The sequence below is a fragment of the Haliotis rubra genome, unplaced genomic scaffold, assembly GCF_003918875.1.
Source record: "Haliotis rubra isolate DU_JTF1 unplaced genomic scaffold, ASM391887v1 Scf949, whole genome shotgun sequence".
Taxonomy (NCBI): Eukaryota; Metazoa; Mollusca; class Gastropoda; order Lepetellida; family Haliotidae; genus Haliotis; species Haliotis rubra.
In genome coordinates, this window is record NW_025767689.1 from 33396 (window position 1) to 51117 (window position 17722).

General features: G+C 43.7%; 1 protein-coding gene, 1 long non-coding RNA gene and 2 other non-coding genes across 4 annotated transcripts in view; 1 reads left to right on the forward strand and 3 right to left on the reverse strand.

Annotated features, from left to right (window-relative positions):
* Window positions 1-2421: 2421 nt before the first annotated feature.
* On the reverse strand, window positions 2422-7584 carry LOC124264867. Its single transcript, XR_006895278.1, has 3 exons — window positions 7342-7584; window positions 5939-6068; window positions 2422-3802 (listed from the first exon to the last, which is right to left on the reverse strand). It is a non-coding gene; the product is annotated as an uncharacterized LOC124264867 (long non-coding RNA).
* On the reverse strand, window positions 4293-4388 carry Trnam-cau. The gene is made up of 2 exons: window positions 4352-4388; window positions 4293-4328 (listed from the first exon to the last, which is right to left on the reverse strand). It is a non-coding gene; the product is annotated as a tRNA-Met (tRNA).
* A 525-nt stretch (window positions 7585-8109) lies between the features above and the next one.
* Window positions 8110-17722, reverse strand: part of LOC124264863 — a 53047-nt gene continuing 43434 nt past the window's right edge. The window contains exons 19-23 of the mRNA XM_046699643.1: window positions 12465-12531; window positions 11961-12027; window positions 11153-11238; window positions 9432-9558; window positions 8110-8199 (exon numbers count right to left, since the gene is read on the reverse strand). Of these exons, the coding sequence (XP_046555599.1) occupies window positions 8110-8199; window positions 9432-9558; window positions 11153-11238; window positions 11961-12027; window positions 12465-12531 (437 nt within the window). The remainder of the gene's footprint in view (window positions 8200-9431; window positions 9559-11152; window positions 11239-11960; window positions 12028-12464; window positions 12532-17722) is intronic.
* Window positions 13120-13234, forward strand: Trnal-caa. Its single transcript has 2 exons — window positions 13120-13157; window positions 13189-13234. It is a non-coding gene; the product is annotated as a tRNA-Leu (tRNA).

Consider the following 17722-nt stretch of genomic DNA (forward strand, 5'->3'; position numbering starts at 1 on the left):
AATCTATCCAAATATATCCTACATCTATCATCTCTTGTCAGAAAAAATGTTACTATGTTGTTAACTGCCATCTTGAATTTGAATTTGTATTTGTATATATGTTTGCAATATATGCTCTTGTACCACCAAGGTGGTTTATGAGAATAAAGAAATTGAATTGAAATTTGTAGTGAGGAGAGATTGTGGGTTGTGGATTACGGAGCGTTATTGTGGGTGGGCGTTGTGGGTTGTGGATTACGGAGGGTTATTGTGGGTGGGTGGGGTGCGGGTTGGGGATTAAGGAGGGTTATTGTGGGTGGGTGTTGTGGGGAGAGATTGTGGGTTGGGGATTACGGAGGGTTGTTGTGGGTGGGTGTTGTCAGCGAAGGTTTGTGTGTGTGTGAGAGAGAGCGTGCATGCTTGGGGTGAGGATTTGGGAGCGGGGATATTGTTAGTGGGTATTGAGGAGAACATTGAGGTGGGACATTGTCTGCAGAAGAGTATACCACGCTCAAACAGGACCAGACAGGTGTGCGTTGAAGTAGATCGCAGATAGGATTATTTGATCGTGTGAGAGATTTGGATATTTTGCATATATACATTTACAGGGTAGATTAAAAAAACATTAATCCTGCATTTTTCATGGTATGTGTCCACAGGTATTTGGAAGAGTCATTTTTGTAGACCTGTTTTGTATCCTTTTCCAGATCTTTGAGATGTGGAACTTCACCACTACTTGGTGGTCTAGTTGCAGTCATAAGGCCTCGTTTTGCAAACATGTACGCGTAATAACATTTGAATACTTAATTAGCAGTGGATGTGGGTTGCCGAGTTGTCTAAGGCGAAACAACTTGCTCAACAGAGTTGCGTTGTGAGTTGTGAGCACTATCTGTGTAGGGTTTCAGCAAAGTGGTAAACGTCTGAGATCTGCAACACTGTTAAACCCATCTTACTTTTCAATTATCTCGACAAAAATATACATGCATTAAAGAACATTTGACTGCGTGCAAACTGAACCATGTACCTCCGCATACTATGTGCTGTAATGAGTGCCCCATAGCTGCCAAGAGTTAGGTGGTCATGTTCGAGTAGGAGTGGTTCCTGTATAGCTCAGAGAACAGGAGTGAATTAGTTGCCATTGGTTAAACCCACCAGCACGGTTATGGTTCCGACAAACCTCACATAATCAGGGCTATCAGAGTTCGAAACCATGATCAGATATTTCTGACACGCCCAGGGGAGGCAACTCACGTGTCAACGTGTCTTCGATGCAGTCAAGTCACGGTCGATAATATGTTCATCCTATTAATAATTTCAGTCAATACACACAGTTAGAGCAAAACTAACGAAATAACATTTTATCACAGAAAAATATCAACCATGAGTCGACTGACTGATAAGATTACTGATATGTTTTATTAAAAAACCCTAAGGAAAACAATGTGTGCAAATCTTTCAGTACGGCCGTCGATGGTTCTGCAAGGATACCAGCAACATACTAATAGATTCATCGCCGTGTATGATCAAGTGCAACACAGAGATAGATTATCAGGCAAATTGATGTCTCCGGGAATGTGACTGCAGTTCTGTCAGTCATTAGCCTACAATCACTCGCTTCAGATTCAGGCACAATATGGCTACCGACACGTGAATATACAGTTACATTGTCCCGTTTACTGCACGGACCGGTGTAAAATGAGAATTGGATGTCCGGGAAGTTAATTGACAATTTTCATGACAACCCATGCTTTCTCTTTCATGGCGTACTCTGCTCGGAGAGACCTGTTGCCGGGCAAGAAATATAGTCGTTTATTCCACTTGGCTTGGTCTATTTTACTCAATAGTTGTATTATGGTTGAAACAAACCAATTGTCTACGAATATACTATTATATGTTGTCCACCCACGTTTGTAGACACAGCCTGCCCAGTCGTCAGCCTGGTTCCTTTAGTATTGCTACATCGAGCGCCACCTGTGATGCCCCACCTGAATTGGAGCAATTGTCTGTGCAGAGTTGCCTCCCTTGGGATGCTAGGCACTGTCGTTCTGATTATGTTTCGAGGTTTGTTAGCACCACGGCACCAAAGTGGTAAACGTCTGTCGATCCAGTGTTCAACAACATGAGCATCGATCTACGCAATTGGGATACGATGACATGTGTCAAACACGTCAGCGAGTATGACCACCCGATCCCGTTAGTCGCCTCTTACGACAATTAAGGGTTACTGACGACGAATTCTAACCCGGAGTCACGAGTCCAGTGTTGATACGACGGTGTTGCATTCAGTACCTCAGCTCCACAACGGAGATGTACAAACATATATACTGCTACTTAACGGGAATGTTTATTGTCTAACATAAACATTTTGATCATGAACCTGGGGCGGATACAGCTTTTTGAGAAAGGGGTGGGGGCACACTATTGAGAAAGGAGGGGTGCACACTTCATTTTCACGAGAGTTTCAATGGTCATTGAATAAACTTTCAGGACAAGGGGCAACCGTGCACCCCCTCTGGATCCGCCTATGTGAACAAGGAGTGGGTGAGAAATATCTAGGCAGGTGTCATTATACCATGTGGTGCATCCAGCTCGGGACATCGGTGTGACGAAACGCTTTACCGTCTTCACTCCCCAAACCACTCTTCCTTTACAGACATTAATTGTATGACTGGAACACACATGTTCACAACCGCTGTAACTGGGGATTAATGACATGAGCAACGTACAACGTTGTCGGTGTGCCATGACGCAGATTCTACCAAGTCACCGCGTCTGGCACATGATCCAATTTAGTCACTTCTTACGACAATCACATGGGTTCCCGAGGTCATGTTTATAACACGGGATCCCCAAGGGGGTCCTTACTCATGAAAATGTTATCTGATAGTTCTAATTTCCGAAGTCAATGAACCTTTCAGAAAATGTAGACGCACTACAAAGTGTCAGTTCAATGTGATGTCTTTAAACGGCATCTGAGAGTAACAAGTCAACATTTAAGAGGGAAAACAGTAGAAAGCACAAGCCGTGAAGCGTGTGGATAGGGACGGAGGGTCGGTGAAGCGAAGCGAGGACAAGAATGGAGGTACGTGTGTACGGATGCATGGAGCGACCATTTAAAGTATGGATGGGATGTGTGGGTGTGGGTGGGTGTTTAGGTGGGGGGACGATTGACATATGAGTGATGATGAGAGCATGTAGAAGGGACGGGTGGACGCTTAAAGCCTTTAGAGGTAGGTTAGGTTACTAAATTTGACTAGGAGAGTGGTTAAATCATTGACACGGCTAGATACACCAGTAACTGTACACTAACACCCTCGTTGGAGGCACATAAAACATTTCAAATAATATAAAAAAGAAACGTTTAGGTAAGGGCCGGAAATGAAAATATAAATTAAATCAAATTAAGAAAAATGAACACAATTTGATTCAGCGTTAACATGCTCTACGTCGGACTGTGGATAAAGAAGCAATGTGCTTTGAGAGTCCTTCTCAATTCTGATACACCCCCATTTTGAAATAATAATTGATAGGAATATCGATCTAGTTAACATGTGGCTTTGAAAGGATATAAGTCATATTTGTGCACATTCTGCATACGTCAACATTTGTTGCTATATATCGAGTCCTTGATCGGGCACAGAGACGTGTTACAGAGAAGAGATGACACGCGGTCGTAGATATGTCAGGTGGTATAGGTTCCTGGTGGCAAGATGTTGGTCCCGGGTGGCAAGATGGTAGTCCCTTCCGGGTGGCTAGATGTACATCAAGGATAGTTCCTCTCTCTCCCTTTCATGATCACCATGGTTACCGTCAACTTGATCATCTGTAATTATACAAACGGTGAAGTACACACACATTAAACGCATAGTTACCTGCCTCACGGTTTCAGACTTACGCTATTATTTCTCTCGTCATGTTTTTGCCACAAAACTGGTAGCTCTCGCACCAAATTGGGTTCTTACAATAAATGCACATTTTGACCACTTAAAATCACACAAATGGGTCTGAATACATCGTTTTCACAGACTTTTCTGAAATAGGGAATGTGCAGTTATGCATTCGACTCTGGAGCCTGTGGGGAGCTGCGGCCCTTGGACCCTGGCATCTCAAGCTTTTTTCTTCTCTTTTGGGGGTTGTACGCTCAGTTAAGTATTGAGTGGCACAGCGTTCATGTGTACATCGGCGTGACATTTTGAAAAGTGAAACATTGCGTTGTATAAATATATTACTTTACCATTGCAAATATATATTTCTGTTTGACGTTGGCAAACACCTAACCTGCAAACATTACTCATAAATAATACAAAAGAAGCTGCCCCGGGTGAGGATCGAACTCACGACCTTCAGATTGCTCTGACATGATCGGTATGATTATGAGACTGACGCGCTACCTACTGCGCTACCGAGGCCTGTACGCTAAATGGCAAATAATACAGGTCACCCTTTCACTAATATGACGCGGGCTATTTCTACCATTATTCCAGATTTGTAATTCCAACATAACAATATCTTTCCTCGTCACCAGCATAATCACTGTGCATCTTAAGATAGATTACAGTGAACGCCGCCATTGTTATCGAGGTCGTGGTGGAAGCCCAGTCCAGCCTGGCCGCATGGAACTGTGGGTAGGAGAGTGCAGGCGCAGCAGACCTCGGGAACTAGGCTGAGCCCTATTTTCCTCAAACTGGTTCTACTATTGATATGCGCAGCTAGATGGGAGCCTCAGGCTACAGATGCCGTACAGACAAAAGCCAAGTCCATAAGCTCCTGAGAGGCGCGCACACATCGTTGAAGTCCGCGTATCGAGTGATGAACGATTAATTTAAAACTAAGACACACAATGCTTCCTTGGCGGAGAACGAGCAAACCGATATGTAAAACATAGTTTTTTTTCATTTTTATATTATTTTAAATCAAATCAAAATCATTCTGATCGTCACGATATGGCTGAAATATTGCCGATGTGACGTTAAATAATAACTCACTCACTCATTCTGAGATATCAAATGTATTAATATTCTATTTTAATACATAGTTTATCAAAATAAAAACCATTAGATTTCTACTTAAACACACCATCAGTGATAAATATTTATTACTGCAAGAACGAAAATTGTTGATATATATTTAGTATTTAATTATTTACAAGCAATATCTGTTTGTTTTTCTTTAATAAGTTTAGACTACAAAGTTAAACTTAAGTTTAGAAATAATTTTACGAGACTAACAGATTTTGAAACGAACTATGAACACGTTGATGTTGAGAGATTGGTGATTTCCTCTCGGCGGAGACTAGAAACACCAGGTCACTGAGACAAGCAGGTAGGTATATGACTAGTAAACTCAACAGAAACTCGTCACTGGAGAAACACTGGTGTCAATGCATTTAATCTGACATGGAAATCAGAATTTAGAACATGAATTTGAAAAATGTCACAAAAATCAATATATCAGAAAGCATGTATTTTTGTGAAAATGATATCACGAAAATAGTTTATGTTGTGTTGTGCGTTTATGTTCAATGTTCCCAGTCAGTGTTTGTCGATATAAGATAGAAAACTAAGGACAATTTAAAAATAACAAACTAAAACAAAACAAACAAAAATAGAGGACTTTGCAATCTCTCTGGTTTTGAAACTTTCGTGTGTTATGAAGACATCTGTGAAGCGCTGTCGCCAAGAACAGGTAATTGCGTCATGGTGGCGAACAGCAATCACCATGGCAACACATGCACGACACATCTTAAAGTTTGATGGCCTATTGACAGGAAAAGCAATCACACAGTTTTCTCCTTGACACAAAGTTAATTTTGAACGTGTGTTGTGAGGTAAGCCGCTTAGTACAAGCCACTCTATTGTCTTGTTGGGGGAGTATTCATTATTAACGAAGCAAAATGTAGTCTGAATACTTTACTACTGGTGGGATTTGATGTTGTGACAAGGCCTCAATAAAAACTTACCTAACTCTTTTAACTGAGTCGGGCTGTTGAGTCTTGTTGTGGTAGTTGCCATGGTAGCCAAGGGCGCCACCTGGTTGTGTCGGTAGTCTGGGTACGGCCGGGTGGTCCTTACTGCCCACGTGTCTGACATCTAAAGATCATCAGGTGCACATCAAAATCACTTTAGCGGGAATAAATCTGTTAACACCTCTTGGGAATTAACATAACGAGAGCTTTGAAAGAGATATATTGATTCTAATCATTTTCTATAAAAACAAACTGATAAACTGAAAAAAAGAGAAATCGAAGCATACATAATTAATTATCATTTTTATTGCATTTATTCGCTGAGACACGATACCAACATGGTGATGGAAGTAGTACTGATGTTTACCGTAAGTGAAATATTGCAAGTTTTGAGCCAATTCCAGATTATGTCGTTGCGTGACTTTATGAAGACGATTCTAACAATATTTTGAAACAATCTTCCAGCAATATACCGCAGAGTGACACACCAAATTGGCTTCATTAATTGTAACAGTAAATGTGGGGAATCGAATCCGTTTTCGGTGTGATCAGCGAATACTTCAACCAAGCTAATCATTTACGTAGATTTGTAATGACTATCTGATTTTCATCACGATTTATATCCATTCTACTGTGCATTTAGTTACCGAACCAAACCAAAATAAATGAAACGACGGGAGGGATGGATTTCCAGATCACAGAGGTTCTCTGATAGTCTTGTAAACGGATAAATGCATCAGGGTGTTAAGGTTTCTTGGCAATGTTTTATGGTGCCCCAGTCCAGCATCATCAATTGTCTCAAGTGCCACCGGAACATGTCACGCCTATACGACCATGGCCACAGCATTTGCCTAGACCCACCACAAGCATTACCCCAGACCTCCCTTGTGTCCGGACCCCACCCACCTGGGTCCAGGCCCCCCACCTAACCGGGCTCCACCCACCTGGCTCCAGGCCCTACTCCCACCCTCCTGGCCCCACCTGGCCGGGCTCCACCCACCTGGCTCCAGGCCCCACCAACCGGGCTCGGGCACCCCCACCCACCTGGCTCCAGACCCCACTCAACCCGGGCTCCACCCACCTGGCACCAGGCCACTCTAACCGGGCTCCACCCACCTGGCACCAGGCCACCTCTAACCGGGCTCCACCCACCTGGCACCAGGCCCCACTAACCGGGCTCCACCCACCTGGCTCCAGACCCCACTAACCGGGCTCCACCCACCTGGCACCAGGCCACTCTAACCGGGCTCCACCCACCTGGCACCAGGCCACTCTAACCGGGCTCCACCCACCTGGCACCAGGCCACTCTAACCGGGCTCCACCCACCTGGCACCAGGCCCCTCTAACCGGGCTCCACCCACCTGGCACCAGGCCGCTCTAACCGGGCTGCACCCACCTGGCTTCCTGTACTATGTGATCCGCTGGACAGATCACCTCGCCGTAGTAGTTGTTTCTCCCGAAGACGACGTAGAGCCTGACGCACCTGGTACAGAAGCAACACTTGTTGATATCACAACATGGGTGAATATAGTTCATCTATACACAGCGTCAGTCAACTAATTACCCAAAGATCGACATGAGAATACATGTAGTTTTAGTTTTAGAAGTCCTATAATACGTACTGGTCACACTTCAAACTCCTCATTTCGTGGCAGACAGATATTAATCGACAATATAAACAAATTAACCGTGGAATACTCTATTTTGGCTATGGACAATGTGCTACTAGAGCTGTTGTCTGTCATGAAATGGCTCGACATCATATCTTTTAATAGCTAAATGACTATAACATATGTTCACGACCATTGCCAAATATACATACATTCATGTCTTATCTACTGCCGGGTGTATATCTAAGTGAGAATAAACTATTTTCAGGAACAATGACTACACTACTTTTTATTAACTATGAAATGTCCGTCAAAACACAGTCAGGACAGAAGGTTCACATCTACTTTAACAAGTGCGTCTGTTCTGGGCGTGCTTCGTCGACTTAATGTATAACCAGTCCACGATTAGTTTGTAGATCCACGAGACGTGCATGACCTGTCGACTTAGGGTGTCAGTCACGAGGAGTACATGTAAATCTTTGATAACCGGGCACCTGCTGTCTTTGATGACGAGCTCAATATAAACAACGTGGCGGGAAGTAACACATGGTATACTATAAACACACTGCTGCTGACAAGGTTTCAGAAATCATTATACTCGCCTCGCCGTTGAACGCACAGTGGAACATTGCGATGAAAAATCCCTGAAACAAAAGTTGCTTAAAGATGTCTCTGATATATTTTAGGAATATCCCAGTGAACTTTATAATCAAGTAGGGAAAACCTGTGTTAGAGTTTTTCTACAAGACAAATAAATATATACTTTTGCAACAGTTTAAGTTAAAGAAGTGAGTAGGTGTGGTTTTACGCGGCTTTAGCAATATTCCAGCAATATCACGGCGGGGGGCAACAGAAATGGACTTCACACATTGTACCCATGTTGGGAATCGAACCCTGGTCGTCGACTTCAACCACGAGGCTACCCCACCGCCCCTCAAGGAGAGAAACGCTAATTTTAGCAGAACTTCATCAATGTGACGGCGGAAGACCCGAAAATAGGGCTCCACATATTGTAGTTACTTGAGGATATAGTCCAGCGCTACGAGCGAACACACTCACCACACGTCGTCGTTGTTTCAGATGGGGAACTAATCGGATTATAATGAAGGATACAACGTCATGGTTAACAACTTGTTGTTAATTGTACAGAACGACGTGTCGATGTTGATTCTTAAACCGTTATGGAGCTAAAGTAGCCTTAGAATGTACATCGAAACGTCTGTATCTGCCATGACAAGAAAGTTGTTATCCATGTACGCTTCCGACATTACTCATCAACTTCTAGAACTTAACGATCAAACAGTTCAATAGGTATATGGCATTTACTAGATTTTCAAGCGCAGAGACAACGGGCGCTAAGCAAACGGGATATTCCCCGATGATGCCTGTCAGCCTTATTACAATCGGCAGCAAACATGTCTGTCACTGGGTAAAGGTGTCGCAGCTCATATATAGACAGGAACCAGTCTGCAGTTTGTTTGAACTTTTGGGGAACGAGATACCCCTGTGTGAAAGTGGTTCAACTTGTTCAACTATATATGGAGCCTGTCAGTGACAGAACAGAAAGGCGAAGATTTTTCTTTAACGATATTACCATATGATAAGCACTGGATACAAGTTTATAATTATATTTCAAGTGGAAAACGGCAATTCGAGTTAAAGACATTTGGGGCTCAGACACGCCAGTGGTTTAAGCATTTTACGACCTCTTCATTCATCAACACTTACTGAATAACTGAATTTTAACCAGTTCGAGCTAGGTGCCCGTCTCATATATTTTAGAGAGCGGCCAACAAGCACACGTGTACGCGCGCACACACTCAATCCGCCCGCAAACACTGACCCACACACACTTTGACTGAGGGAGACGACTCACTTGCAGGGAGTTGAAGATGGCAAACAGGTACTGGAAGACGACGAGGCGTTGGTTGACGGCAGCCAGCCCGAACACCCACGTTAGTCCAAGGAGGGGGAGGAGAAACAACGCCCCCTTGATGCCGGCCCTGGGGACAGAAAGGATGTCAGGTGAGGAAAAACAAACAACAAAAACTACAACAGCAACCCCAAAAATAAAACCCACCAAACCCCACAAAACAACAAAATCGAAAAGAAGCCAGGTTGAACTGAACCACTAAATATCTGGGTTAGACCTGGTCTTCTGCCATTCAGGCTTGTCGGTAAGAGGGGTGGCCAGTCGCGGTGCCATGGTTGACGCATATCATCGTATTCCAGTTCAATAGGTCCCAACATTACCGACATCACGGGGACTGCGTTTAACAGAGAGTTCAGTTTTGCTGACAAATCGCTTTTTCAGCAACTTTGTGACCTGTATTTTGAGTACATGGATTATCAATGTTCATTTCACCTGATCAATCAAAGGCTAACTGATGAGACAGGATTAGACGCAGATCGATCTACCACAATGAAACAACGTCATTGAATTCGATTTCATTCGGCACTGTTAGGCGGAATCTTTTGCATCTCAATGTAATGAATTGACACTGCCCGGGGGTGAAGCTCATTGACATTATCAACGGCTTGGGGCTATGGATGGAGGAGAAGAGGGTGGGACGGACGATGGTCATTCTCACTGACACTCATTTCTGCCAGACTGTCCAACACAGAGAGGGATGACCGGCTCGTTCATTCGTCTCCATGTCATGCATTCCTTATTCAAGAATACTCCCATTCAAACGCAAACCTGTTTATATCTGAAAGTTGGCCAGAGCAATCAAACGCTAGAGTACATCCTCAAAACGTTCATAATTTCGCAGAATGCAAAATACACTGAAACCCCCAAAATGCAGACAGTACACGTTACTTGCGAAAACGTCCGAATAAATAATTTGAAATTATATGCAGTAAAACGCCAGGAGACTACGAAAATCAGTTGCATTCGAAGATACTCGTGAGGCTGGTGAATACCTCTGCCTTTGAAAATTAACATGTGAATTCAAAATGTTAACCAAAATGTCGAAAAGAAGCTCAATTTTCATGAACTTCTTTCAAAACTCCATTCAATAATGTTATCATTAGTTTGGGTGGAATCGTGTGTGAGGTTGTCGGCAGATCCAACCTACTCACCACGACAATCTCCAACTTTAATAGAACGTTGTCATATTTCATACATCATATGGGGGCGGTGGGGTAGCCTTGTGGTTAATATAAAGCGTTCGCTCGTCACGCCGAAGACACAATCTGTCAAGCCCATTTACGGTGTCCCCCGCCGTGATATTGCTGAATAATGGTAAAAGCGGCGTAAAACACAATACTTACTCACTCATAAATCATATGACATAAAATATGCCACGGCTAATTTTATCTCACAACCAGGGGTAAATAAATAGGTCCTTTGATATAAAAGAAAATTTATAATATATGTACTCGTCGTGCTGGATGATGTGCCTTTCAAAGACAGGTCTTACTTGAGGTATTTGTGTGACGTGCCTTAGAAGACATTGTTCGCCGTGTAGAGGGACAAAGTTATATTAGCTAAGCTAAGTGTGCGACGTAAAGCAAATTGTCTTTTCACCTAAAGCCAAAGTGATCTTGTTGGTATGACGTATCGTAAATATCTATATGCCAGCTGTGACGTACCTTATGTGGTCATACTCGCCGTGTTTCTCAAGTTTAGACGAGGATATGACGATCCGTATGACGGCAGCCAGGATGACCATGTTAACCTGGAAAGTGAAGTGAGTGAGTGAGTGAGTGAATGGTTGTGTAGTTGAGTGAGTGAGATAGTAGATCATTGTGTGAGTGAGTGTTTTTGTTTCATGTCAGCTTTATGTGCGGGCAACGCGGTAAGTGACGGCCCAGACACAGTGAGCCCCGCGCGAGCAATGGCGTCGTCTTCACAATCAGGGTGAATCTTGGATTCAGAAGGGTCGGGCGTTGGGAATGGAATGTACCTCTACACAACGTCAATACAACCTGAGCCCGGGTCAGGGAGTGCCCACTCACGAGTGGTATTGTTCTCCACCACTTCCAGCTATACCCCAGCAATACTATAGCAAACATGTGACTTACACACTGTACCCATGATGGAAATCTACCCCGAGATTTCAGCATGACTGTCCAGCGCTAGTTTGGGCCACTACACAAGTGTTTTGTTTGTAGCCGACTCTCAGACGGTCTGTAAATATTTGTGTCCAGAGACATTCCGAATATCGAGCTAAGAAACTGAGATAGGATCACATGCATCCTCCAAGAGAGCAATTCTGACCACCTGATGCCGTTAGTTGTCCCTTAACGATGAACACGGGTGGCTGAAGACCAGGCTCGGATCTTGAGAGTGATATAAGGCAGCAATCGGCTCAGCTCATACTTAAAGACCCCGACTTAAATGACATATTAATTACATGTTAATGTAAACAATGTATTACGCTCAAGCATACTGACTCACTATTATGATGGCGAGGGCTGGGCCAACGAATGTCCAGATGGTTTTCCGACTAGTGGACAGCCAGCAGCTGCGAACATCGAATGGAACACATTGCAAGCATGAAATATGACAAGCACCGTTTACTACCAAACATACTGGCCTTATACATTGTCCATGCATGTACCTTGCATTGGGTACGCGACACCCGAATCATCCAGCGATGAAGACAAATGACATTACGATAATACCTAATGTTTCTAGCAAGTTCGGGAGGGGTTGGAAAACATTGTTTTCGTCTTGGTGCATATATTAGTGTCTCAGCTGCATGAGCTTTAAGTTAAAAACGCTTTAAATGAAAAACAAAACCCCAACTATCATGTTTATTCCAAACCAAAGGGTACTGCGAACTAGTGCATCGAATCTCTGTAATTGTTCTAGATTTATATATTGTTTTGATACCTGATACAACATATATGTGTCAAGCCTTGTGTAGATATACTTTTACAATATTATAGTACCACCCACCTGTGCTCTGTACCGTACCCCTCCCAGTCGGCCGCGGCGGAGATCGTCACCAGGATCACCGGTACACCTGTTGAGCGAGTAGGAGTATTACAAATCAGATAATGGTCAAGAATTTTAAATCATAAATTGCATTTTCAAAGTTTAACATGTCCCATTTTCACTCTGGAAACCGATTTGTCCGCATTGTAGTCTGTCTGCTGTCCGTAGCAAGTATGACAAGCGTGCATAAAATCCTTCGATGGCTTCACCCACATGGTCAAAGGGAGATAACTATTGTATGGCTATTCTTTTCCGATGAAAACATCATGTCCAAGCAATATTACTCTCTAAATATTTGTAATCGTTGCCATTATTATCAAGCGTTGCAATATCGAACACAATATACGTAGATTCTATCTATTGTGAAATAAGGTAACGAAATGTTCGAAAATGGTTCAAGATCACATTATGGTCACGGTGACCTGGCAAACCCGCTTCACGCGGTAAATTTAGGTCAGTCTCGTTAGGCTGGCTTCTACTATCAGATTTACGCAATGCGGTAAGTTTACTTTTATATTTAGCATTCCAGTATGTAATCACGTCATGCTGAAACACTGGCCCTCTATTTTAAGTCTTGTAAAGACCTTGTTAAAAATCACTGTGAAGCATCTCAGTTGTCAGGATGGCCGAGTGGTCTAAGGCGCCAGACTCAAGGCATAGCCTTCCTCGAATCGAGGTCCGGGTGTTCTGGTCCACGAATGTGGGCGTGGGTTCGAATCCCACTTCTGACACACCTTTTTTGTTTTCTTTTCGACGTTTTGGAGACCAGCGACCATGTGGAGGCTACTAATAATTTCTATTATGTATTTTGTAAACAGCGTAAATTTTATTACGTTTATTTAACCTAACATGTTCATCGAGAATAATCCATTTTCTATATTTCTTCTTTTTTAAAAACTATTTCTTGTGTTTGTGTTCATGCACTATGCTTTAGGTAGTGATTGTGTTTACGGGACATAATCTGATACTCTGTTCATTTTGACACGATGTTAATTTGTTTGTTGTTGTTTTGGGTAGGTTTTGTTTACATTTTCCACAAAAACAAACAACAGTAAACACCGGTATAACGACCTGGCAGATTTGTACATTTTTGGTCATATTTCTGAAGAGTCTATCCAGAAGTAACTCCAGCACACATGAGAGGTTACCACGTGTTTCATTGCATGGCAAAGCGACAGTCAAGTTTCCTTGATGCATATCACGATACATTATTATATAGTTTATTCTCAGAAAACCCACTGATGTGGTACATGAGAAAAAAGTATAACATTAATGCATATATAATGATAAACTCAACATGACAGGGGTATTGTTCAAATACATATAGAGATTGAGGGTCTCATTGAAAAAGGACAAAATTAAGGTAACAGGAATCTCATACACGTTTTTGAAGGGCTTCCTAACAACTTACCAGTAAAGATGATATTGATGTATTTAGACCAGTTTTGCATGTCTTTTACTCATGTCTTGTTCATATCTAAATCTGCCAAACACTGACGGGAACAGAGAGGTCCGGGAAGTTGTTCAGCATATTCACCTGATACAGAGTGAGTTTAGTGAGCGACTAGTAATAACGACCCCGTGTAGAACCACAGGCCCCCACTGCGGGTCAGATAGTAGGGGTGTTGATACTAAACCGGGGCCTAGTTTATCGATTTTCTGACCCGCAGTGGGGGCCTGTGTGTAGAACCTCGAATGAAGAAGGCTGGTTATAGCTGAGTGACCCTCTATAGCAGTTTCGAGCGAGAACCAGTGATGTTCGTGACCAACTCGTGTTTTTCCGGGATATATTACTAAATGACACGAGTAGTTACGAATGTGCTTACTTGTAGGTCACGGAAAGAGGCGAGTAGTTACGAATGGGGTTCTTTCAGGTTCCGGAAAATGTCGAAGGTTTACGGAGGTTAAAATGCACACCAAGGGACACAACTCGTGTATTTTATACTTAGAAAAAATAATAAATCCAATATATTTCAAAAAGTTCGAAACAAATTTAATTATTTATTTAACCACAATGTACAATATATTATTATATTTTTTAAATTAGAAAAAACACACAAAAATGTTAATGACAATCAAAGTAATGTCATAAATATATAGCATGTAAATGTACATCACTGTTAAATTGCTATAATATATCTCAAGTCCATGCAGATAATTCACATTTTGTTCGTTTTCATTCTTGTTACAAGTTATTCTTTTTAATTTATCCAGTGGGTTCTTCATTGAACCCTAATCATACAGAGAAAGATAGATACCAACAATCTCGCTGCATTAAATGGCAGAATATCCATCGAAATGTCGGCACGTAGGGGAGATTAATGTTCTTGGTGTTCTCATGTAGGCAGGGAATTTTAAGCGTTGACGCGTCACGCCATGGTACACAGGTGTGTAATGTGTTAATAGATTACTGTATATCATTCATGTGACTCCAGCTGAAATACAACTGCTAAAAATCTATCAAAGACTGAGTCACTTCGCCGTCGTGGACAAATCATAGTGAGTGAGTGAGTATGGTTTTACGCCGATTTTAGCAATATTCCAGCAATATCACGGCGGGGGACACCAGAAAGGACAAATCATAACCCATTCAGACCTCGAAATTGTCCATTGCCAAATAACTAAATCACCAATGATTTCTTGGAGTGTATATGAATGTAAAGAACACTGCACACTTTTGGATTTCATATACATGCTTTCATTTTTATACTTCCATAATCGTAAACTAATATCTAAGTCAGTTCCGGAACCAGAGAAAATTCGGGTTAGAATTGTTCTTCAGCAGTCTTAAATACGCTTTACGTAGTCACGAATGACATTTTTGACGAACTGTCATACAAAAATTGTTTGACAAATCATCATGTAAATGTTTGTATCCCAGACACAGTAACAACGAGGGCGTAACATCAAAAGATGATGATGATGATGATGATGATGATGATGATGATGAGCTGCCATGTTCATATTTCACTATTTTGATTTCTTATCATGCCCATGACCGACCGTTACAGCAAAACGATTTTCAACTGTATTTTTCAATTGTTTGAATCTGTTATAACTTGAAAGTGAATTATGTGTTTGTACAGCATGAATTACTGAAACATTGTTGAACAAGTTAAGAGTCTCCCAAAGCACAGGCAAGATGATAGCCTCCCACCCCACCCGACACAGAATAGCTGAGGGAGAGTTCCACCCCAGCCGACACAAAATAGCTGAGGGAGAAATCCAACCCACCCGACACAGACAAGTGAAAGGAGAGTCCCTCCCCACCCGACACAGAAGAGTGAAGGAGAGTCCCACCTGACACAGACAAGTGAAAGGAGAGTCATACCCCACCCGACACAGACAAGTGAAAGGAGAGTCCCACCTGACACAGACAAGTGTAAGGAGAGTCCCCCCACCCCCACCCGACACAGACAAGTGAAAGGAAGAGTCCCTCCTCACCTGACACAGACAAGTGAAAGGAAATTATCACCTGACACAGACAAGTGAAAGGAGAGTCCTACCCCGACCGACACAGACAGGTGAAAGGAGAGTCCCAGCCGACATAGACAAGTGAAAGGAGAGTCATACCCCACCCGACACAGACCAGTGAAAGGAGAGTCCCACCTGACACAGACAAGTGAAAGGAGAGTCCTACCCCACCCGACACAGACAAGTGAAAGGAGAGTCCCACCTGACACAGACAAGTGTAAGGAGAGTCCCTCCCCACCCGACACAGACAAGTGAAAGGAAGAGTCCTACCCCACCCGACACAGGCAAATTAAAGGAGAGTCCCTCCCCATCCGACACAGACAAGTGAAAGGAGAGTTCCACCCCACCCGACACAGGCAAGTTAAAGGAGGGTACCTCCCCACCCGACACAGAAGAGTGAAAGGAGAGTCCCACATGACACAGACAAGTGAAAGGAGAGTCCCACCCGACACAGACAAGTGAAAGGAGAGTCCTTCCCCACCCGACACAGACAAGTGAAAGGAGAGTCCCACCTGACACAGACAAGTGAAAGGAGAGTCCCTCCCCACCCTGACACAGACAAGTGAAAGGAGAGTATCACCTGACACAGACAAGTGAAAGGAGAGTCCCACCACCTGACACAGACAAGTGTAAGGAGAGTCCCTCCCACCCGACACAGACAAGTGAAAGGAAGAGTCCTACCCCACCCGACACAGGCAAGTTAAAGGAGAGTCCCTCCCCACCCGACACAGACAAGTGAAAGGAGAGTCCCTCCCTACCCGACACAGACAAGTGAAAGAAAGAGTCCCTCCCTACCCGACACAGACAAGTGAAAGGAGAGTCCCTCCCTACCCGACACAGACAAGTTAAAGGAGAGTCCCTCCCTACCCGACACAGACAAGTGAAAGGAGAGTCCTACCCCACCCGACACAGACAAGTTAAAGGAGAGTCCCTCCCTACCCGACACAGACAAGTTAAAGGAGAGTCCCTCCCTACCCGACAGAGACAGGTTAAAGGAGAGTCCCTCCCTACTCGACACAGAAGAGTGAAAGGAGAGTCCCACATGACACAGACAAGTGAAAGGAGAGTCCCAACCGACACAGACAAGTGAAAGGAGAGTCCTACCCCACCCGACACAGACAAGTGAAAGGAGAGTCCCACCTGACACAGACAAGTATAAGGGAGAGTCCTACCCCACCTGACACAGACAAGTGAAAGGAGAGTCCCACCTGACACAGACAAGGAAAGGAGAGTCCCTCCCCATCCGACACAGACAAGGAAAGGAGAGTCCCACCCCACCCGACACAGGGTAGTTAAAGGAGGGTACCTCCCCACCCGACACAGACAGGTTAAAGGAGAGTCCCCTCCTACTCGACACAGAAGAGTGAAAGGGGAGAGTCCCACATGACACAGACAAGTGAAAGGAGAGTCCCAACCGACACAGACAAGTGAAAGGAGAGTCCTACCCCACCCGACACAGACAAGTGAAAGGAGAGTCCCACCCGACACCCAAAGCACAGGCAAGATGATAGCCTCCCACCCCACCCGACACAGAATAGCTGAGGGAGAGTTCCACCCCAGCCGACACAAAAATAGCTGAGGGAGAAATCCAACCCACCTGACACAGACAAGGAAAGGAGAGTCCCTCCCCACCCGACACAGAAGAGTGAAGGAGAGTCCCACCTGACACAGACAAGTGTAAGGAGAGTCCCCCACCCCCACCCGACACAGACAAGTGAAAGGAAGTGTCCCTCCTCACCTGACAC